At 44.9% G+C, this 24,928-nt stretch overlaps 1 protein-coding gene across 1 annotated transcript in view; it reads left to right on the top strand.

The window, feature by feature from the left end:
• The window catches only part of LOC126215019 (tubulin alpha-3 chain-like), a 234,480-nt gene that overhangs the window by 136,274 nt on the left and 73,278 nt on the right, over positions 1–24,928 (top strand). Inside the window, exon 4 of the mRNA XM_049941642.1 lies at positions 17,447–17,643. Within this exon, the coding sequence (XP_049797599.1) occupies positions 17,447–17,643 (197 nt within the window). The remainder of the gene's footprint in view (positions 1–17,446; positions 17,644–24,928) is intronic.

The raw sequence follows: 24,928 nt of genomic DNA, 5'->3' as shown, positions 1-24,928 counted from the left end.
TACATATCTCTGTATTTGAATATGCATCCCTATAACAGTTTCTTTGACACTTAAGTTCAGCCTGAGCAATCTGCGCTCGATTTTAAGCAAAAACAAGTATTCCCTAGCCTCTCAATGACATAATTTTGCAGGTACAACGTATGTGGATGCTACCTACAAACGGCGTTGGAATAGAGCTGATAGTAAATAATTAATGAATAAAAATGTCATATCCGATGCTCATGTTTTACTGATGAACGGCATTAAATGCAGTAAGCGATAAACGATTTCTTTTCATCAGTTTGTGTATGGAGGGAGGGGAAGAAATCGAGCAGCTAGAAGTAGTTTCTTAAAGATTTGAAATTACATATGAAGTTTGTTGGCCGGCGGGAGTGGCCTTGCGGTTATAGGCGCTACAGTCTGGAACCGCGTGACCGCTACGGTCGCAGGTTCGAATCCTGCCTCGGGCATGGATGTTTGTGATGTCCTTAGGTTAGTTAGGTTTAACTAGTTCTAAGTTCTAGGGGACTAATAACCTCAGCAGTTGAGTCCCATAGTGCTCAGAGCCATTTGAACCATTTGAATGGAAGTCTAAACATTCCACGGAAGAAAGGTGGATTTGCTTTCTTACAGAAACAGGAAAACCTGAAAGCAAATGCCAACTGCTAAAATTATGCGAATATTTGTTTTGTATCGCCATACATAACGCCAGTGTGGAAAGAGTATTTTCGCTGATGTCGGCCCAGTGGAAGAACGAAAGAAAACGACTGCTGACAGGGACTATTCCAGTTTAATTACAAGCCGACTTGCATGGAGTTTTATATACTGAAGCGCCAAACAAACTGGTATAGGCCTGCGTATTCAAATACAAAGATATGTAAACAGGCAGAACACAGTGCTGGGATCGGCAACGCGTAAATAAGACAAGTGTCTGGCGCAGTTGTTAGATCCGTTACTGCTGCTACAATGACAGTACGAGGTGTGGCTAGAAAAAAACCGGACTAGTACTGGTGAAACAATAAAACGAATGCAATAAGGCTGAAAGTCGCGTGGCCTGTCACGTGACTCTCGCTCCGCCTACTGCTCGACTTTCATCTGCCTCCTGCACTCAGTCTGCCCGTGGCGTCTGTTTTAAGTAGTTGACGTTTTGTCTGTGCGTCGGAAAATGTTGAGTGTACAGAAAGAACAGCGTGTTAACATCAAATTTTGTTTCAAACTAGGAAAATCTGCAAGTGAAACGTTTGTAATGTTACAACAAGTGTACGACGATGATTGTTTATCGCGAACACAAGTGTTTGAGTGGTTTAAACGATTTAAAGATGGCCGCGAAGACACCAGTGATGACACTCGCACTGGCAGACCATTGTCGGCAAAAACTGATGCAAACATTGAAAAAATCGGTAAACTTGTTCGACAAGATCGCCGTTTAACAATCAGAGCAGTGTCTGAGTTAACAGGAATTGACAAGGAAAGTGTTAGGCAGATTCTTCATGAAAGTTTCAACATGAACAAAGTGTGTTCAAAAATGGTTCCAAAGTGTCTCACAATTGAACAGAAGGAACGCCGAAGAATGATTTGTTCTGACATCCTGGAAAACATTGAAAGTGATCCCACCTTCTTACAAAATGTTATTACTTGCGATGAATCGTGGTTTTTTACTTACGATCCCGAAACTAAACGCCACTCGATGCATTGGAAGACTCCTGGTTCTCCACGACAAAAAAAAGCACGAATGTCAAAATCGAAATTCAAGGCAATGATGATTGTTTTTTTTTTTTTTTTTTGACATCAAAGGGATTGTGCACATTGATTGGGTACCAGAGGGACAAACAGTGAATCAGCATTACTACATTAGCGTCCTGGCTACCCTACGTGAGCGAGTACGGAGAAAACGGAACGATTTGTGGAGAAAAAAGTCATGGATCATTCACCAAGACAATGCCCCAGCTCACAGTGCGTTGTCAGTGAAGACGTTTTTGGCAAAACACAACAGTGGAAAATTCGTATGGAGCGGTGTAGAGACCGAGGAGGAGAGTACATTGAAGGAGATAACATGAAATTGTAAATAATTGTAAATAAATGTTTTTTCCAGCATCAGTCCGGTTCTTTCTAGCCGCACCTCGTATATCAAGATTTAAGTGAGTTTGAACGTGGTGTTATAGTCGGCGCACGAGCGATGGGACACAGCGTCTCGGAGGTAGCAATGAAGTCGGGATTTTCCAGTAGAACCATTTCACGAGTGTACCGCGACTACCACAAATCCGGTAAATCATCAAATCTCCGACACCGCTGCGGCCGGAAAAAGATCCCACAAGAACGGCACCTACGACGACTGAAAAGAATCGTTCAGCGTGACGGAAGTGCAACCCTTCCGCAAGTTGCTGCAGATTTCAGTGCTGGGGGATCAAGAAGTGTCAGTGTGTGAACCATTGGACGAAACATCATCGATATGGGCTTTCGGAGCCGAAGGCCCACTCGTGTACTCTTGATGACTGCACGACACAAAGCTTTTTGCCTCACCTGGGCCCGTCAACGCCGACATTGGGCTATTGATGACTGGAAACATGTTGCCTGGTCGGGCAAGTCTCGTTTCAGATTGTATCGAGCGGATGGACATGAACAGGTATGGAGACAACACCATGAATCCATGGATCCTGCATGTCAGCAGGGGACTGTTTAACCTGGTGGAGACTCTGTAACGGTGTGGGGCGTGTCCAGTAGGAGTGATATCAGGACCCCTGATACAACTGTGACAGGTGACACTTACGTAAGCATCCTGTCTGATTACCTGCATCCATTCATGTTCCTTGTGCATGTCGAATCCTGTCTAGTTGTCGAATTTGGAGTGTCTAGGAAACCTGCTCTCTCGGATCGCTGGACAACATTCAAACAAATCGTAATAATGAGTTTATTTATTACGAAAAGTAATTGACAATATGTGGTGTGCGTACTGTAAGACCTTCAGTACACACACCATCAGATTATTCGACTTGTCGCTCTAACGAAGTAGGCGAGTGTCAGCAATATGTCTCATGGTCTCATCGTGGCGTGTTTATCTTCTGCCGTTAGGTCAGACGATAGAAATGCTACTTGCACGCTTAGTGTAGCAGACTGACGGAGACCAACTTTAAACAGAACTTGATTAATATTCACACACATTTATTAAAATAATAACAAGCATAAAAATTGCTTAACTTGGTTCTGGATGCTATTTACAATTGACAATCTGAAGTTCCTTTGGTATTGGTACGTTAATCTTATTCTCACATATATTTCTGATACTTGATAAAAGTGTCTATACATTTATCTTCATGGCTATGTACAGGAATATGGTAATCTTGCTAGGCGCAGACTGAATCTTGACTATAGACTGGTGCAGACAAATGCAGACTGGTACTGTCTGGTGCAGACAAATGCAGACTGCCTAATCGGAGGTCTGTACACTCGTTATAATACCTCGAGCGTTCAGGTATCACTGCGCGAGTGTGATCCACGAGGAGAAAAGGTTCTACGTTAGCAGCAATCTCATTGGCTGTGTTACATATTAATACGCGGATCGGCGCAAGCAGAATTTGGTCCGTCTCTAAGACAGCGCCATCTCGTAGTGCGGAGACACACGAGCGCTGCGGCTGCGCTGTTGTGCTTAGCGGGGCGCGCTCTAGTGGGAAAGTTGTGTACGCGCTGACTACGGGGAACTATGTACACAACACAATACTTACCTTTGAATATTACAATCACGTGTCGCAAGCAAAGTGAGAGAGATAAAATAATAATGCTTCTTCAGTATAAACGATTTGTAAGTCGCTGCTATACAAGTTCCTAATCTTGATGCTGCTGTAGAACTGGGGTGCGGCGAGTCGGGCTTTGCACTTCTCTTCTCATAGAGGCCTCTGCTGACGCGTTGTCGTCCTGGAGAGAAGTCGGTCAGCATGCAATTGGCTGACGTCTTCTTCACAGGCCTGTGTGCCCCCTCGTTCCCCGACTGGCGTGCCGGTGTTTGACTTTACTCCATAACAGTGCATTCCGACGGACTTTGATAATTCCAGGAGGCCAATGCCACACCCCAAACGTCCATAATTGCTACAAAGTGCCTCCAGAAACACTCTTCTGAGCTTAAACACCTCCGATGGCCACCAAACTCGGCGGATATGAACATTATTGATCATATCTTGGATGCCTTGCAACGTTCTGTTTAGAGGACATCTCCACCCCCTCGAGCTCTTACGGGTTTGTGGACAGCCCTGCAGGATTCATGGTGTCAGTTCCCTCCAGCACTACTTCAGGCATTAGTCGAGTCCATGCCACGTCGTGCTATGGCACTTCTCCGTGCTCGCGACATAATATTACACTGGTGTACCAATTTGTTTGACTCTTCAGTGAAAATACGTAAACGGGAAAAAGAAGTGTACCAACTACTTCTGCCACGAGAAGCTTCATGTAATTGTGTTCTAAATTAAAAGTTACTTGTAGTAAACAAATTTTGGCCGGCCGGAGTGGCCGTGCGGTTCTAGGCGCTACAGTCTGGAACCAAGCGACCGCTACGGTCGCAGGTTCGAATCCTGCCTCGGGCATGGATGTGTGTGATGTCCTTAGGTTAGTTAGGTTTAATTAGTTCTAAGTTCTAGGCGACTGATGACCTCAGAAGTTAAGACGCATAGTGCTCAGAGCCATTTGAACCATTTGAACCATTAAACAAATTTTTTACTTCACTTCTACACTCCCATCTCTGTATGTTCCAACGAGATGTCTGTGCGGTCTTGCCCACTCGTCTCGTATAGGGTGCCTAAAGGACGCTGCGTTCTCGTAATGCGATACAACAAGTTTTTACTACAAGTAAGGGGACTGACAATTCTTAACTTGGAATATAGAATCGTGTCGCAAGCGATGGGCGGCATACAACATAAATCCGAATCCTTTGTTACATACAATTTTCAAAGAAATGGTTAAAATGCCTCTGAGGTCATCAGTCACCTAGAACTTAGAACTACTTAAACCTAACTAACCTAAGGACATCACACACATCCATGCCCGAGGCAGGATTCGAACCTGCGGCCGTAGCGGTCACGCGGTTCCAGACGGGAGCGCCTAGAACCGCTCAGCCACAACGGCCGGCCTACAATTTTCATGCAAGTTTGACTCACAGTTTGTGGATCACTAATAACTGCTATCATCGCATTCTCTGCTAGGCCTGTCCATAGATTGTTGCTGTGGTCTTCAGTCCTGAGACTGGTTTGATGCAGCTACCCATGCTACTCTGTCCTGTGCAAGCTTCTTCATCTTCCAGTACTTACTGCAACCTACGTCCATCTGAATCTGCTTAGTGTATTTATGTCTTGATCTCCCTCTACGATTTTTACCCTCCACGCTGCCCTCCAATGCTAAATTTGTGATTCCTTGATGCCTCGAAACATGTCCTACCAACCGGTCCCTTCTCCTAGTCAAATTGTGCCACAAACTCCTCTCCAATTCTATTCAATACCTGCTCATTAGTTACGTGATCTACCCATCTAATCTTCAGCATTCTTCTGTAGCACCACATTTCGAAAGCTTCTATTCTCTTCTTGTCCAAACTATTTATCGTCCACGTTTCACTTCCATACATGGCTACACTCCATACAAATACTTTCAGAAACGACTTCCTGACACTTAAATCAATAGTCGATGTTAACAAATTTCTTCAGAAAAGCTTTCCTTGCCATTGCCAGTCTACATTTTATATCCTCTCTACTTCGACCATCATCAGTTATTTTACTCCCTAAATAGCAAAACTCCTTTACTACTTTAAGTGTCTCATTTCCTAATCTAATTCCCTCAGCATCACCCGACTTAATTCGATTACATTCCATTATCCTCGTTTTGCTTTTGTCCATATACTGTCCGAATACTGAGCCGATAATGAGCGCCCGAGGCTAGCAGAAGCGGCGCCTACATTCTCTTGTAGAGGCCGATCCTGTCGTGGTGTGGTCCAAATCAGCGCACTATTGGGCGACGTCGTTTCACCGCCTTCTCTTGTCTCGCGTTCTTCATCTTTGTTCCGGCGCTTGTGGTTACGCCGAAACATTCATCCGCCTCAAAGCGACGGACCGTCGTCGTGTATGGGGTGCGACGACGGCGCGAAGGCAGGAGTGTGGGCTCATCGCCTGGCCAAAAGCTGTGGTTGCAGGGGACGCAAACTTCCGGTCGTACCCCGCCATCCGGCCTGCACTCCGTCCCCCGGAAAACGACCAGAAAGGTACGCGTCCACCTCCTGCCATGAACCAAATGGAGAAGGCGGTGGCTGCTGGAGTGTGGGCCGGTCCAGCTCCATCGGTAGGACGAGAGGAGGCGGAGGAAGCGAAGACTCCATGGGGTCGTCCTGCGGTGTCGTGAGGACACCCTCTGGCGGCTGCTGTAGCCGCGCTCTCCTCTGAATCCGTGAATTTCGGGCAAGAGAGACTGAAAGATCATCATGTACCTGCAGAGGCTAAGTTGATTTTGATTGCGGCACTGCAAGCTATCTGCAACGAAAGCTGAAATCTTAATTTTAGCGTTTGAGAAATCTTTCACGCAGGAGGATCGTACAAACATACCGCCGTCCGAGTCTCGTACAGATTTCCGTATGGAGGACATAGTGATAGACACTTGAAACACGCACAGCTGCGCACAGCTAGGTTCCACAACGAAACATTGTCTCGAAATTTGGTAGAAAATCCGAAGAAATTCTGGTCGTATGTAAAGTACACAAGCGGCAAGACGCAGTCAACCTTCGCTGCGCAGTGCCGATGGTACTGTTACCGACGACTGTGCCGCTAAAGCGGAGTTATTGAACGCAGTTTTCCGAAATTCCTTCACCATGGAAGACGAATGGAATATTCCAGAATTTGAAACACGAACAGCTGCTAGCATGAGTTTCTTAGAAGTAGATATCTTAGGGGTTGCGAAGCAACACAAATCGCTTGATACGGGCAAGTCTTCAGGTCCAGATTGTATACCGATTAGGTTCCTTTCAGATTACGCCGATACAATAGCTCCCTACTTAGCAATCATATACAACCGCTCGCTCACCGATAGATCTGTACCTACAGATTGGAAAATTGCGCAGGTCGCACCAGTGTTTAAGAAGGGTAGTAGGAGCAATCCATCGAACTACAGACGTATACCATTGACGTCGTTTTGCAGTACGGTTTTGGAGCATATACTGTATTCAAACATTATGAATCACCTCGAAGGGAACGATCTATTGATACGCAATCAGCATGGTTTCAGAAAACATCGTTCTTCTGTAACGCAGCTAGCTCTTTATTCGCACGAAGTAATGGCCGCTATCGAGAGGGGATCTCAAGTTGATTCCGTATATCTAGATTTCCGGAAAGCTTTTGACACCGTTCCTCAAAAACGACTTCTAATCAAGCTGCGGGCCTATGGGGCATCGTCTCAGTTGTGCGACTGGATTCGTTATTTCCTGTCAGGAAGGTCGCAGTTCGTAGTAATAGACGTCAAATCATCGAGTAAAACTGAAGTGATATCAAGTGTTCCCCCAGGGAAGCGTCCTGGGATCTCTGCTGTTCCTGATCTATATAAATGACCTGGGTGACAATCTGAGAAGTTCTCTTAGGTTGTTCGCAGATGATGCTGTAATTTACCGTCTACTAACGTCATCCGAAGACCAATATCAGTTGCAAAGCGATTTAGAAAAGATTGCTGTATGGTGTGGCAGGTGACAGTTGACGTTAAATAAGGAAAAGTGTGAGGTGATCCATATGAGTTCCAAATGAAATCCTTTGGAATTCGATTACTCGATAAATAGTACAATTCTCAAGGCTGTCAATTCAACCAAGTACCTGGGTGTTAAAATTACGAACAACTTCAGTTGGAAAGACCACATAGATAATATTGTGGGGAAGGCGAGCTAAAGGTTGCGTTTCGTTGGCAGGACACTTAGAAGATGCAACAAGTCCACTAAAGAGACAGATTACACTACACTTGTTCGTCCTCTGTTAGAATATTGCTGCGCGATGTGGGATCCTTACCAGGTGGGATTGACGGAGGACATCGAAAGGGAGCAAAAAAGGGCAGCTCGTTTTGTATTATCACGTAATAGGGGAGAGAGTGTGGCAGATATGATACGAGAGTTGGGATGGAAGTCATTAAAGCAAAGACGTTTTTCGTCGCGGCGAGATCTATTTACGAAATTTCAGTCACCAACTTTCTCTTCCGAATGCGAAAATATTTTGTTGAACCCAACCTACATAGGTAGGAATGATCATCAAAATAAAATAGGAGAAATCAGAGCTCGAACAGAAAGGTTTAGGTGTTCGTTTTTCCCGCGCGCTGTTCGGGAGTGGAATGGTAGAGTGTTAGTATGTTGTGGTTCGATGAACCCTCTGCCAAGCACTTAAATGTGAATTGCAGAGTAATCATGTAGATGTAGATGTAGATCCCTGGGGTTGTCAAGCAGCTGAATGGGTTGAAAATAAATAAATCGCCAGATGCTGACGGGATTCCAATTAGGTTTTACAGAGAGTACTCTACTGCATTGGCTCCTTACTTAGCTTGCATTTATCGCGAATCTCTTGCCCAACGTAAAGTCCCGAGCGACTGGAAAAAAACGCAGGTGACGCCTGTACATAAGAAGGGTAGAAGGACGGATCCTCAAAATTACAGATCAATATCCTTAACATCGGTTTGTTGCAGGATTCTCGAACATATTCTCAATTCGAATATAATGAATTTCCTTGAGACAGAGAAGTTGCTGTCCATGCATCAGCACGGCTTTAGAAAGCATCGCTCCTGCGAAACGTAACTCGCCCTTTTTTCACGTGATACCTTGCGAACCGTGGATGAAGGGTTTCAGACGGATGCCATATTCCTTGACTTCCGGAAAGCGTTTGACTCGGTGCCCCACTGCAGACTCCTAACTAAGGTACGAGCATATGGGATTGGATCCCAAGTATGTGAGTGGCTCGAAGACTTCTTAAGTAATAGAACCCAGTGCGTTGTCCACGATGGTGAGTGTTCATCGGAGGTGAGGGTATCATCTGGAGTGCCCCAGGCAAGTGTGGTAGGTCCGCTGTTGTTTTCTATCTACATCAATGATCTTTCGGATAGGGTGGATAGCAATGTGTGACTGTTTGCTGATGATGCTGTGGTGTACTGGAAGGTGTCGTCGTTGAGTGACTGTAGGGGGATACAAGATGACTTGGACAGGATTTGTGATTGGTGTAAAGAATGCCAGCTAACTCTAAATACAAATAAATGTAAATTAATACGGATGAATTGGAAAAAGAATCCTGTAATGTTTGAATACTCCATTAGTAGTGTTGCGCTTGACACAGTCACGTCGATTAAATACACTCCTGGAAATGGAAAAAAGAACACATTGACACCGGTGTGTCAGACCCACCATACTTGCTCCGGACACTGCGAGAGGGCTGTACAAGCAATGATCACACGCACGGCACAGCGGACACACCAGGAACCGCGGTGTTGGCCGTCGAATGGCGCTAGCTGCGCAGCATTTGTGCACCGCCGCCGTCAGTGTCAGCCAGTTTGCCGTGGCATACGGAGCTCCATCGCAGTCTTTAACACTGGTAGCATGCCGCGACAGCGTGGACGTGAACCGTATGTGCAGTTGACGGACTTTGAGCGAGGGCGTATAGTGGGCATGCGGGAGGCCGGATGGACGTACCGCCGAATTGCTCAACACGTGGGGCGTGAGGTCTCCACAGTACATCGATGATGTCGCCAGTGGTCGGCGGAAGGTGCACGTGCCCGTCGACCTGGGACCGGACCGCAGCGACGCACGGATGCACGCCAAGACCGTAGGATCCTACGCAGTGCCGTAGGGGACTGCACCGCCACTTCCCAGCAAATTAGGGACACTGTTGCTCCTGGGGTATCGGCGAGGACCATTCGCAACCGTCTCCATGAAGCTGGGCTACGGTCCCGCACACCGTTAGGCCGTTTTCCGCTCACGCCCCAACATCGTGCAGCCCGCCTCCAGTGGTATCGCGACAGGCGTGAATGGAGGGACGAATGGAGACGTGTCGTCTTCAGCGATGAGAGTCGCTTCTGCCTTGGTGCCAATGATGGTCGTATGCATGTTTGGCGCCGTGCAGGTGAGCGCCACTATCAGGACTGCATACGACCGAGGCACACAGGGCCAACACCCGGCATCATGGTGTGGGGAGCGATCTCCTACACTGGCCGTACACCACTGGTGATCGTCGAGGGGACACTCAATAGTGCACGGTACATCCAAACCGTCATCGAACCCATCGTTCTACCATTCCTAGACCGGCAAGGGAACTTGCTGTTCCAACAGGACAATGCACGTCCGCATGTACCCTGGCCAGCAAGATCTCCGGATCTGTCCCCCATAGAGCATGTTTGGGACTGGATGAAGCGTCGTCTCACGCGGTCTGCACGTCCAGCACGAACGCTGGTCCAACTGAGGCGCCAGGTGGAAATGGCATGGCAAGCCGTTCCACAGGACTACATCCAGCATCTCTACGATCGTCTCCATGGGAGAATAGCAGCCTGCATTGCTGCGAAAGGTGGATATACACTGTACTAGTGCCGACATTGTGCATGCTCTGTTGCCTGTGTCTATGTGCCTGTGGTTCTGTCAGTGTGATCATGTGATGTATCTGACCCCAGGAATGTGTCAATAAAGTTTCCCCTTCCTGGGACAATGAATTCACGGTGTTCTTATTTCAATTTCCAGGAGTGTATTTTGGCCGGCCGCAGTGGCCGTGCGGTTCTAGGCGCTATAGTCTGGATCCAAGCGACCGCTACGGTCGCAGGTTCGAATCCTGCCTCGGGCATGGATGTGTGTGATGTCCTTAGGTTAGTTAGGTTTAAGTAGTTCTAAGTTCTGGGGGACTTATGACCACAGCAGTTGAGTCCCATAGTGCTCAGAGCCATTTGAACCATTTTTTAGATTCCCGTATGGAGGACATAGTGATAGACATCCCTGGGGTTTTGAAGCAGCTGAATGGGTTGAAAATAAATAAATCGCCAGGTCCTGATGGGATTCCAATTCGGTTTTACAGAGAGCACTCTACTGCATTGGCTCCTTACTTAGCTTGCATTTATCGCGAATCTCTTGCCCAACGTAAAGTCCCGAGCGACTGGAAAAAAACGCAGGTGACGCCTGTACATAAGAAGGGTAGAAGGACGGATCGTCAAAATTACAGACCAATATCCTTAACATCGGTTTGTTGCAGGATTCTCGAACATATTCTCAATTCGAATATAATGAATTTCCTTGAGACAGAGAAGTTGCTGTCCATGCATCAGCACGGCTTTAGAAAGCATCGCTCCTGCGAAACGTAACTCGCCCTTTTTTCACGTGATACCTTGCGAACCGTGGATGAAGGGTTTCAGACGGATGCCATATTCCTTGACTTCCGGAAAGCGTTTGACTCGGTGCCCCACTGCAGACTCCTAACTAAGGTACGAGCATATGGGATTGGATCCCAAGTATGTGAGTGGCTCGAAGACTTCTTAAGTAATAGAACCCAGTGCGTTGTCCACGATGGTGAGTGTTCATCGGAGGTGAGGGTATCATCTGGAGTGCCCCAGGCAAGTGTGGTAGGTCCGCTGTTGTTTTCTATCTACATCAATGATCTTTCGGATAGGGTGGATAGCAATGTGTGACTGTTTGCTGATGATGCTGTGGTGTACTGGAAGGTGTCGTCGTTGAGTGACTGTAGGGGGATACAAGATGACTTGGACAGGATTTGTGATTGGTGTAAAGAATGGCAGCTAAGTCTAAATATAGATAAATGTAAATTAATACAGATGAATTGGAAAAAGAATCCTGTAATGTTTGAATACTCCATTAGTAGTGTTACGCTTGACACAGTCACGCCGATTAAATATTTGGGCGTAACATTGCAGAGCGATATGAAGTGGGACAAGCATGTAATGGCAGTTGTGGGGAAGGCGGATAGTCGTCTTCGGTTCATTGGTAGAATTTTGGGAAGATGTGGTTCATCTGTAAAGGAGACCGCTTATAAAACACTAATACGACCTATTCTCGAGTACTGCTCGAGCGTTTGGGATCCCTATCAGGTCGGATTGAGGGAGGACATAGAAGCAATTCAGAGGCGGGCTGCTAGATTTGTTACTGGTAGGTTTGATCATCACATGAGTGTTATGGAAATGCTTCAGGAACTCGGGTGGGAGTCTCTGGAGGAAAGGAGGCGTTTTTTTTTTCGTGAATCGCTACTGAGGAAATTTAGAGAACCAGCATTTGAGGCTGACTGCAGTACAATTTTACTGCCGCCAACTTACATTTCGCGGAAAGACCACAAAGGTAAGAGAGATTAGGGCTCGTACAGGCATATAGCCAGTCATTTTTCCCTCGTTCTGTTTGGGAGTGGAACAGGGAGAGAAGATGCTAGTTGTGGTACGAGGTACCCTCCGCCACGCACCGTATGGTGGATTGCGGAGTATGTATGTAGATGTAGATGCATCTGAAAGAAGATACATACAAGCGCCAAGTTCGCGGAAGATCTCGCCTCACGCCACTAAAAACCTTGTAAAAGACCATATCATAAGGCGCGAAGCAGTGCTTGCGACCTTCCTTCGGCGCCAGATGCTGAGGAGGTTGGAGCAAGTGGAGCAGTGTCTGATGCGGCGGTCGCGAAGCAACTCTGCCGCTGATGGTCCATCCCGTGGGTGCGAACAATAGCAGGCGAGAAACAGTTGCATGGTGTGTGCGGAGCGAAGTTTGACCATTTGCTGCTTGAATGTTCTTACAAAACGTTCCGCTTCGCCACCTGACAATGGATGGAACGGTGCACCAGTTAGATGCTGTATGCCATTGCGTTCACAGAATGTTTCAAATTCATTTGACGTGAACTGAGGGCCGTTGTCTGACACTCTTACTTCAGGTAAACCTTCGAGGAAAAAATATCGATGACATCTGAATTGTACTACGTGACGTTGTCGAGTTCATGGGCACAGCAAAAGGAAACTTGCTATACGAGTCAACTACTATCAACCAGCGAGTGCTCCGAAAAGGTCCTGCAAAGTCTGTGTTCACACGTTACCATGGCGATTGCGACTTTCGCCAAGCAAAGAATTTTTGTGGTGGAGCGGATTGATTTTCCGCACATTCTTGACACTGTGACGTCATCTGTTCTATTTGGGCGTCTGTACCGTACCAAGTAAATGTCGACGCGCTAACTGTTTCATACGAACAATCCCCCAGTGTTCTTGCTGAAGTAACTGCAACACTTCTTTTTGCAAAGCTTTGTGGATCAACACACGTGACTGTCCACTGTCATTCTGAACAAGACTCACACCCTCGGAGGTACCTCCGAGGATGTCTCCCGCAGTCGGAGACGAAGCGTCAGGAGAGAGTTTTATACTTCGACCACGACAAATCGGCCCGGAAGTTTTGAGTGAAGACAATACCGGCCGTGAAACCTTACATTTTAAGAATCACACCTTTCTGCAGAGCGGGGCTATGCCGACGTGCAAAGTATCGGCCCACTACAGAGTTATTTATGCTATTCAATTAGTGAGGCAAATATTTGCTAATATATGTTAGCAAAATGTTCAAATCTGGATCAGATTCCGTGGCCTGTGCCATTTTCTTATAATTCATTGGAAAAGACTGAAGCAATTCAGAGTCCCGAGCATCAATGTGACAACAAGATGCTGCAGAAGCGTCAGTCTGCATCAGGGCCAATCGGAAGACGTGAAAGCGCGTCCGCATTACCATGTTGAGCTGTCGGATGATATTTCATACTGGCATTGAGACAACAACAAATCCCATCTTTGCAATTTTTGGGCAGTTTGTACAGTAGCCGGTTACGTCGGATGAAACAAGGACTGCAAAGGCTTGTGATCCGTTACTACGTAGAATTTTCTGCCAGACAAATGGTGGTGAAATTTGGTGACACCATACACAATAGCCAAAGCCTCTCTGGAAATTTGCCGGCCGGTATGGCCGAGTGGCTCTAGGCGCAGTCCGGAACCGCGTTACCGTTATGGCCGCAGGTTCGAATCCTGCCTCGGGCATGGATGTGTGTGATGTCCTTAGGTTAGTTAGGTTTAAGTAGTTCTAAGTTCTAAGGGACTGATGACCTCAGATGTTAAGTCCCATAGTGCTCAGAGCCATTTTTCTCGCAATTTGTGAAGTTACTCTAAGCTTCGGACAACACTTTTGATGCGAAAGCAATAGGTCTATCTTCAACATCGGTTCTGTGCGACAAGCACTGCACCGATTCCGTAAGACGAAGCATCAACTTGCAATCCAACTGGTTTGCCAGGATCAAAGTGAACTAAGCATCGCGCTACAGTCTGGTACCGCGCGACCGCTACGGTCGCAGGTTCGAATCCTGCCTCGGGCATGGAGGTGTGTGATGTCCTTAGGTTAGTTAGGTTTAAGTAGTTCTAAGTTCTAGGGGACTGATGACCTCAGATGTTAAGTCCCATAATGCTCAGAGCCATTTGAACCATTTTTGAACTAAGCATCGATCACTGAGCAAGGCATCTTTAATTTTTTGAAAATCTACTTGGCACTCATCTGTCCAAACAAAGCGGACACTCTTGCGACGCAAGCAATGCAATGGAGCTGCAATTTGTGCAGCATTCTGTATGAACCGAATATAATAGTTCATTTTTCGTAAGACTGACTGCAATTCTGTGACATAGTGAGGAACTGGAATATTTCGTATGCCTCACGAATGCAACTGAAGGGGATGTAAACCTTGACTCTGTATGACATGACCAAGATACTGCAACTCATCTTTAAAAAACCCACGTCCAGTCTATACTTTAGTCCTGCCTCAGACAACACACGAAACAAAGCACGAAAATTTGTAATATGCTCTTCAGGTGTGCGTCCTGCTACTACAATGTCGTCCAAATAGTTTGAACAGTTTGGCACTTGTGCAGTCAGCTGATCCGAATATCGTTGGAAAATGGCGCGTGCAAAGGCAAACGCAAATATTTAAACAAGCCCAAATGAGTATTTACGACACTCACTTTTTGAGATTCTTGATCGAACGGTATTTGAAGATACGCGTCGCGCAAATCAATTTCTGAAAAATAGCGTCCAGCGCCTAATCTGTCCATGAGTCCCCTGGGATCGCCAATGTATAAGTATCAATTACAGTTTGTGGATTGATTGTAGACTTAAAAACACAGACGCGAATGCAACCTGAAGGTTTGGGGAGCCAAACTAGTGGAATTGCCCATTGACTAGCTGATGTGGGCGCAATAACTACGCTATCTTGCAATTTTTTAAGTGCAACAGCGACTTTGTCCCGTAATGCAATGGGTACAGTACTGGCCCGGAAAAATTTCGGCTGTGCATTGTCTTTCAGCGTAATATGTTCAACAAAATTGTCGTTGTTGTTGTGGTCTTCAGTCCTGAGACTGGTTTGATGTAGCTCTCCATGCTACTCTATGCTGTGCAAGCTTCTTCATCTCCCAGTACCTACTGCAGCCTACATCCTTCTGCATCTGCTTAGTGTATTCATCTCTTGGTCGCCCTCTACGATTTTTACCCTCCACGCTGCCCTCCAATACTAAATTGGTGATCCCTCGATGTCTCAGAACATGTCCTATCAACCGATCCCTTCTTCTATTCAAGTTGTGCCACAAACTCCTCCCCAATTCTATTCAATTACTCCTCCTTAGTTATGTGATCTACCTATCTAATCTTCAGCATTCTTCTGTAGCACCACATTTCGAAAGCTTCTATTCTCTTCTTCTCCGAACTATTTATCGTCCACGTTTCGCTTCCATACATGGCTACACTCCACACAAATACTTTCAGAAACGACTTCCTGACACTTAAATCTATACTCGATGTTAAAAAAATTTTTCTTCTTCAGAAACACTTTCCTTGCCATTGCCAGCCTACATTTTATATCCTCTCTACTTCGACCATCATCAGTTATTTTTTTCCCCAAATAGCAAAACTCCTTTACTACTTTAAGTGTCTCATTTCCTAATCTAATTCCCTCAGCATCACCCGACTTAATTTGACTACATTCCATTATCCTCGTTTTGCTTTTGTTGATGTTAATCTTATACCCTCCTTTCAAGACACTGTCCATTCCGTTCAACTGCTCTTCCAAGTCCTTTGCTGTCTCTGACAGAATTACAACGTCATCGGCGAACCTCAAAGTTTTTATTTCTTCTCCATGGATTTTAATACCTACCCCAAACTATTCTTTTGTTTCCTTTATTGCTTGTTCAATATACAGATTGAATAACATTGGGGATAGGCTACAACCCTGTCTCACTCCCTTCCCAACCACTGCTTCCCTTTCATACCCCTCGACTCTTATAACTGCCATCTGGTTTCTGTACAAATTGTAAATAGCCTTTCGCTCCCTGTATTTTACCCCTGCCACCTTCAAAATTTGAAAGAGAGTATTCCAATCAACATTGTCAAAAGCTTTCTCTAAGTCTACAAATGCTAGAAACGTAGGTTTGCCTTTCCTTAATCTTTCTTCTAAGATAAGTCGTAGGGTCAGTATTGCCTCACGTGTCCCAACATGCATGTGGTGCACAGAGTAAGTTTTCTTTTATTTGCCTATTTTTATTTAATACTTTGATTCTACGTATCTTGAAGCTGAGCGAGTCAAAATTTTTCAATCCTTGCTCGATTTCTGCGTTTGTTATAAGAAATAAAAAACCGAAAATCAGTTATTTCAGAAACTGTTGTATTCTCCAACAGTTTATTGAACGTAACGTCTTCTACAATACAATAGCTGGTTGTACAATAGATGTAGACGTCCGTCGATCTAGCCGGAGATGTGGTTCCTCTGGGTCGGCTGGTACTTCGATCGGCTGTGCAGTACAGCGGCTTCGGTGATCTCGGAGACTGCTATAGCGGTTGCCATCAGCAGCGGACGAAGACTGGTCTGTCTTCGACCGGCCGAGCCTATATAGTGAGCTGGAGCCAATAGAAACCCGGCGTAGGAATCCGTGGCCGGATATGTCGCGACGACCTCTACAAGGAAAGGTTCCTATTAATCGACTCGAATCTTCGGTGTGTTTACCTGATGTCTTCGCCTGTTTGGCTGTTGGTTTGTTTCCCTCATAGCATGGCTGTTATGCGGTGCTGTCTACCATTTAGGGGAACCCGATGGCAGACAGTACAGAAACCATTTATTTTGAGCGATTTTAACAGTCAGATAAAACTGGCGTGGAAAAAATCGATATAACCGCAAATCGATTGTTTCAGCAATAACTACCATCCATAATCTGAAAGGCTATCATTCAGTCTGATGAGGCCAAATGTGAACCCACTCGAATCATATAAACAGCAAACTGACACCTAAACTGCTGATGTGGCGTCAAACCATGCTAGGAACCACATTTATTTCTCATACATAAAGTTATTCATTATTACTGGTTCTGCACTGTGACCAGTGCACACTGTAGTTTCGCCACGTAGTAGTACTAGAATGTATTGTGTATCACTGTATCACTTATTGGCGGCCATTTGCAGGTAAGGAGTGCATCGACGTCACACTGGATCGGATCCGCAAGATGGCGGACCAGTGCGCGGCGCTGCAGGGCTTCCTGGTGTTCCACTCATTCGGGGGCGGGACTGGCTCCGGGTTCGGATCCCTGCTGATGGAGAGGCTCTCTGTGGACTACCCAAAGCGCAGCAAGCTCGCCTTCTCTATCTACCCGGCCCCGCAGGTAGGACTCTGCCTGCACTCTGGTGGCACACTTGTGTACGGTCGAGTCCACACCACTCACTTGCAACAAATACTATGTCAAAAAAAGTCCCCAGTGTCCTTAGACGGTAGGCGCAGATCATACGTGTGTAAGAGACACCGTGAGACATAAAGTCCAAAGTGCTTCTAAAGCACCACGTCCAGAATATGCACCTGCAGAATACACCTCTAGATGAAACAGCACCACTGTCCCTCAGCTGTTGAGGCCAGACTGTGCACCTGCAAGCTTAATGCAGATGACTAGGGAAAAAAAGTCTGTAATGTTCGGATACAGCATTGGTAGTGTTCTACTAGACCAAATCACGTTGTTTAAATATCAGGTCATAACTTTGCAAACCGATATGAAATAGAACGAGCACGTGAGGATTATGCTAGGAAAGGCGAATGATCGAGTTCGGTGCATTGGGAAAATTTAAGGAAAGCGTGGTTCACCTGTAAAGGAGACCACATATAAGACACTAGGGCGACCTATTCTTGAGCACTACCCGAGTGTTTGGGATGCACACCAGGTCTGATTAAAGGAAGACGTGTAAGCAATTCAGTGGCGGGCTGCTAGATTTGTTACCGGTAGGTCTACAACACGCAAGTATTATGCAACTCGCATGTTTATGTTTCGGGAACTCAAACGGGAATACGTGGACGAAAGGCGACGTTCTTTTCGAGGACCACTATAGAGAAAATTTGAAGCATTTGAAACTGACTGCACAACGATGCTACTACTGCCAATATACATTTCACGTAAGGAACATGAAGATAAGATACGTGAAATTAGGGCTCGTAAGGAGGCATATGGGCTGAGTGGCACAGGAAAGGAAATGAGTAGTAGTGGTACAGGGTAACTTCCACCAAGCACCGTATAGTGGTTCGCGCAGTATGTATCAGAACGCAGCATGTCATTCTCAATGGAGAGAAGTCTTCCGAAGTAAGAGTGATTTCAGGTGTGCCGCAGGGGAGTGTCGTAGGACTGTTGCTATTCACAATATATATAAATGACCTTGTGGATGACATCAGAAGTTCACTGAGGCTTTTTGCGGATGATGCTGTGGTATATCTAGAGGTTGTAACAGTGGAAAATTGTACTGAAATGCAGGAGAATCTGCAGCGAATTGACGCATGGTGCAGGGAATGGCAATTGAATCTCAATGTAGACAAATGTAATGTGCTGCGAATACATACAAAGAAAGATCCTTTATCGTTTTGCTACAATATAGCAGGTCAGCAACTGGAAGCAGTTAATACCATAAATTATCTGGGAGTACGCATTAGGAGTGATTTAAAATGGAATGATCATATAGAGTTGATCGTCGGTAAAGCAGATGCCAGACTGAGATTCATTGGAAGAATCCTAAGGAAATGCAATCTGAAAACAGAGGAAGTAGGTTACAGTACGCTTGTTTGCCCACTGCTTGAATACTGCTCAGCCGTGTGGGATCTGTACCAGATAGGGTTGATAGAAGAGAGAGAGAAGATCCAACGGAGAGCAGTGCGCTTCGTTACAGGATCATTTAGTAATCGCGAAAGCGTTACGGAGATGATAGATAAACTCCAGTGGAAGAGTCTGCAGGAGAGACGCTCAGTAGCTTGGTACGGGCTTTTGTTGAAGTTTCGAGAACATACCTTCACCGAGGAGTCAAGCAGTATATTGCTCCCTCCTATGTATATCTCGCGAAGAGACCATGAGGATAAAATCAGAGAGATTAGAGCCCACACAGAGGCATACCGACAATCCTTCTTTCCACGAACAATACGAGACTGGAATAGAAGAGAGAACCGATAGAGGTACTCAAGGTACCCTCCGCCACACAACGTCAGGTGGCTTGCGGAGTATGGATGTAGATGTACTCCACAACCCACCATTCTGCATATGGCGGAGGGTACCTTGTACCACAGTCAGACATTCCCCTCTTGTACCACTCGTAATAGGAATGAGGAAAAACGACTGTCCCTATGCATGTGTAGGAGCCCTGAATTCTCTTGTCTTCGCAAACCTCGTGAGAGATGCATGTTGGTTACAGCAGGACCATTTTGCAGTCAGCGGCAAATCAAGCAGCATGCCTCTGAACTGCTTCGATGTCTTCCTTTTACGCGGCATGATGGGGATCCCAAACACTCGAGCAATGCTCAAGAATACGTCTTACAAGTGTTCTGTTTGCGACCTTCTTCGCCAATGAACTACATGTTCCAAGAATTCTCCAAATAAACCGAAGTCTACAATTCGCCTTCACTGCAACTGACCTTACTTGCTCACCCTTTCCTATTCCATTTGCAGTTTTCAGCTTCAGAAGAATGTCTACTGATACCCCCCTCAGTATGAACGCAGAATTCTCTGATTTTACCTTCTCAGACATTACGCAAGATGTATCAGGTAGCTATAATTAAAGTGCACCTGTTCATGGAGCTCCATTGTGGACTGTAATTACCATATGGCAGTTGAACATGGTGATACACTATGTGATCAAAAGTATCCGGACACCTGGCTGAAAATGACTAACAAGTTCATGGCGCCCTCCATCAGTAATGCTGGAATTCAATATGGTGTTGGCCCACCCTTAGACTTGATGGCATCTTCTACTGTCGCAGGCATTCGTTCAATCAGGTGCCGGAAGGTTTCTTTGGGAATGGCAGACCATTCCTCACAGAGTGCTGTACTGAGGAGAGGTATCGATATCAGTCGGTGAGGCCTGGCACCAAGTCGGCATTCCAAAACATCCCAAAGGTGTTCCATAGGATTCAGGTCAGGACTCTATGGAAGCAAGTCCATTACAGGGATGTTATTGTCGTATAATCACTCCGCCACAGGCTGTGCATTATGAACAGCTGCTCGATTGTATAGAAAGATTCAATCGCCATCCCCGAATTGCTCTTCAACAGTGGGAAGCAAGAAGGTGGTTAAAACATCGATGTGGGCCTGTGCTGTGATAGTGCCACGCAAAACAACAAGGGGTGCAAGCCCCCTACATGAAAAACACGACCACGACATAACAACACAGCCTCTGAATTTTACTGTTGGCACTACACACGCAGGCAGATGACGTTCACCGGGCATTCGCCGTACTCACACCCTACCAGCGGATCGCCACATTGTGTACCGTGATTCGACACTCCACACAACGTTTTTCCATTGTTCAGTGATCCAATATTTACAAGCCTTGCACCAAGCGAGGCGTTGTTTGGCATTTACTGGTGTGATGTGTAGCTTATGAACAGCCTCTCGACCATGAAATCCAAGTTTCCTCACCTCCTGCCTAACTGTCATAGTACTTGCAGTGGATAATGATGCAGTTTGGAATTCCTGTGTGATGGTCTGGATAGATGTCGTCTGCCTATTACACATTATGACTCTCTTCAGCCTACCTGGCTAGCCATGCGGTCTAACACACTGCTTCCCGAGTGGGAAGGCATGACGGTCCCCGGCATGAGTCCATGTGGTGGATTAGTGTCAAGGTCCAGTGTGCCGGCAAGCATGTGGACAATTTTTAAGGTGGTTTTCCATCTGCCTCGGTGAATGCAGGCTGGTTCCCCTTATTCCGTCTCAGTTACACTGTATCAGCGATTGCTGCACAAACACTGGCTATGTGTACATACACCATAATTACTCAATTACTCTATCACCCAAACATTGGGTTTATGGTCATCTGGAATGAGACATTCTGCTGGGGGCCAAACCTCACAATATCCCTAGGTTCGGTGTGGGTTGATGGTGGGACGAATGGACTGCTGTAGCCTGTTGTGGGATTGTGTACCACTGAGGGCTATGGCGAGGACAAAGCCTTTCCATCGTTTCTCAGTCCCCAGTTCAATACATACATACATGACCCTCTTCACCTGTACGCAGTTCCTGTCAGTCAACAGACAAGGTCGGCCTGTATGCTTTTGTGCTGTATGTGTCCCTCCATGTTTCCACCTCACTGTCACATCAGAAACTGTCAACCTAGGGATGTTTAGAGGTGTGGAAATCTCACATACAGATGTATAAAAAAAGTGACACCCATTCACCTGACCATGTTCGAAGTCCATGAGTTCCACGGAGTACCCCATCCTGTTCTCTCATGATGTCTAATGACTACTGGTATGGAGTACCTTGCAGTAGGTGGCAGGACAATGCACCTAATATGAAAAACTTATGTTTTTGGGTGTGTCTGGATACTTTTGATCATGTAGTGTATACTAAGGCGCTGATTTGGGTCCTTATGTGGAAAAAAAAATTAGTTACAAGTTTTGGCCAGCAGGTGCAACTCTGTCACTGTACAGCATTTTGTCATTGCCTCTAGTGCTCATATTTAAAAAATTGTGTAAGTGGCAGTTAGTAACAAAATCAACGTTGACCTTTTCTGTGCACACCCCACTCTTAATCCATTACATATGGAAACATTCCTGTACATCTTTCTTGCATTCACAGTGCTAGATTTGCATCTGGTGGCAAAATTGGAAATAATAATTTTTTTTTTAAGCGTAATGTGGTTCCACATTACAGTGACACATTAGAATATCTAGCAAATTTTGCTGCAATATAATAATTATAGGCCACACTGGACCTATGTGAGAAGCTGCAATATAACTATAACCACCAGGTATATTGGAGGCAGGAGTGGCTTGGTTTGGAATTCACAGATAAAGTGTTTCTGTCTGGTGACCTAGGCACTGTTTAAAATAAAAGAGGCCTCATATGCTGACAGGGTTATCCATAAGCACATCCGGGGTTTTGGAAGAAGACCACATGGGAACAAAACATACAGAAAATAGTCGCATATCAGTGGATAGAGCTTCTCCCCAAGTTTTAACTCGCATTACATGCTCACCGTATGGGCACCATTTGTGATGCGGTAAATGTCAGTATGGGCAGAAGAGTATGAGTGAGTAATTCATGGAAGTTGTTAAGACAGCAGCTTGCCTCAAAAAACTGTTCAGTGGGTTTACCTATCTGCAGTCCAGAACCAAATACACATTGGATGACCTGTCTACACATTTTGACCCTTAATGATATGATCTGCTAATATACAATGGTATGTATTATGTATCAGAACTGGAGAGATGCTCTTGTGTTATTTCTGTGCATGTCTCATAACTTTCATGTAGTCATGAATGATCTTGTACTATGGGCCGATGCCAAGTAACTGGCAAAAGCCTACTTACAGAGATTGAAAAACTGTATGACTGTCTTATGTACCTCAAAGACAAGACAAAACCAGACCAATTACAATGTGTGCAGAGGTGCTTAAGCAGTTATTCATGCAATGCTTCATATGTGAAACCAATGAGGAGAGCCCTGCCATGTGTCAAGGATTGCAAATAACCATCTTACTAGATGTTTGGACATTCGCATCAGTTGTTGATGTGCTGGGGATAATCAGTGCATTCATCTTCTAGTTCCTCTTGGAAACAGTTGAATCACATGAAAACATTAGTTTTATTCTTGAAAGATTAGTCAAAAGCAGCTGTCAGCATCATCAATGAGTTGCTGCACTTTATTCTGCTCTCAAAGAAAAACTATGTCCATGTTTTCCAAAAGTCAAAAATTCTGGAACATAGCAAAATACGTCTAACTTTTTTGGTATCCATCATAGCCACAAATGTCAAAATACATCAGGAACAATAATACCAAAAGAACATTTACCATCAACAAAATTAAACGGCTCCATGTATTTTTTGGTCAAACCTCGTTTAGACCCCTGATATTTTTACAGCATTTGCTTCAACCTTTCAGATGACTAATTAGCACAGCGACTGTATGTGCGGACTTTTATATGTGGCCTTGTTACTAAACTCTGCTTAATTCCTGCCTCACATGTGAATTAGCTGTTGTATATGTTTTGCAGAAGTAATTTTGCTTTCTCACAAGTGTACCACCAAGAGCTTCCAGCCATGTACAGATAGAACCATCATTCAGCTACTGTATATTATTATTATTATTATTATTATTATTATTATTATTATTATATTTATTATTATTAAATTTATTATTATTATTATATTCCTTTCTCAGACATTATGTCTGGTTAAAAATGGAAAGTGACACAGACTTTGATCAAGCGTGACTTCCTTTTATTATTATTATTATTATTATTATTATTATTATTATTGTGGTATAGTAGATCATTTGAGCTCAACAGTTAAAGAGTATTACTGAGATATTCCCCAGGCAATGATGTAGATAATAAAATGGAGTGATGTATATGTAGTGTTGCAACTACAGATAATAATAACAGAGCCAGAGTTCAGGAGCCTTATGTCTTAAATTCAACTTTTTACTCTTATATTCAGATTTGGTTTTGAAATAAAAGCTACAGGGAAGTGTTTGTACTAGCTGATCTTTCCCAGAAATATTCTAGGTTCTTATTTTGTATCTGTAACTCGTGACATCTTTAAGTCCTTCAGTACATCTTAGGTACAAATGTTTCTCAGATATCATGCTTGCCTGGCATCACACCTCCATCAGTAGAACAGTTTATTCAGGGGTAATACTCACAGCTGTGAGCCTGCAGGACCTAAGCAAACATCCTGTTGACTTCTAATCCATTACCTCACCACTTGCAAAGCATTCAATATTCCAATTTGCCCATGGATCACCAGCTATCTAAATATTTTAAAATCCTCATCTACTCAGATATAATGATTATATGCCTTTAGATCCTAGACTCAGGGCAAAGTTATGCTGCCCTCGTTTATTTAAAACATTCACTTTTCACGTGTGATGATCTCCATCTTTTGTTGCTCCCATTTATGTTGTTTGTCCATGGATCATTTACAGCAAACCCTCATCTTCAATACTTCAGATTTGTTGATGACATCTTTATAGTCTGGTCCCAAGTTGAATATAGTGTCTCTTCATTCCTCCAAAACATCAAAACTTTCTCTCCAGAGTTTTTCTCTCAGTCCTCTTCCTCTCAATGATCCACTTTCCCAGATGCTGACATTTATTTTTCATGTCATTCACATGTCCCAAGCTATGAATCATCCAGACTTATCGCTCCCAGTCATTCAAACATCCTAAAAGTGTGTTCTGGTTTGGATTTATTGATAACATCAACAAGTTCTGGATGCAAGTCCAAGATAGACTGCACTCATTCCTCCATAACTTCATTCATTCATTCATTCATTCATTCCTCTTGTTCTGTAGGATCCATCAAGAAGGAGAACCTTCAGAGATGTGGAAAGAGTCAAGGAAACATTTTCTTATCTTTCTGTTTCATCCTCCACAGCCCAACATTCTGCTTGCACAGATGTTGTCCATATCTATGATAGCACAT

Source organism: Schistocerca nitens, chromosome 12 (genome assembly GCF_023898315.1).
Source record: "Schistocerca nitens isolate TAMUIC-IGC-003100 chromosome 12, iqSchNite1.1, whole genome shotgun sequence".
Taxonomy (NCBI): Eukaryota; Metazoa; Arthropoda; class Insecta; order Orthoptera; family Acrididae; genus Schistocerca; species Schistocerca nitens.
Note: the sequence above shows the minus strand (reverse complement) of the source record. Positions and strands in the feature narration are given on the sequence as shown.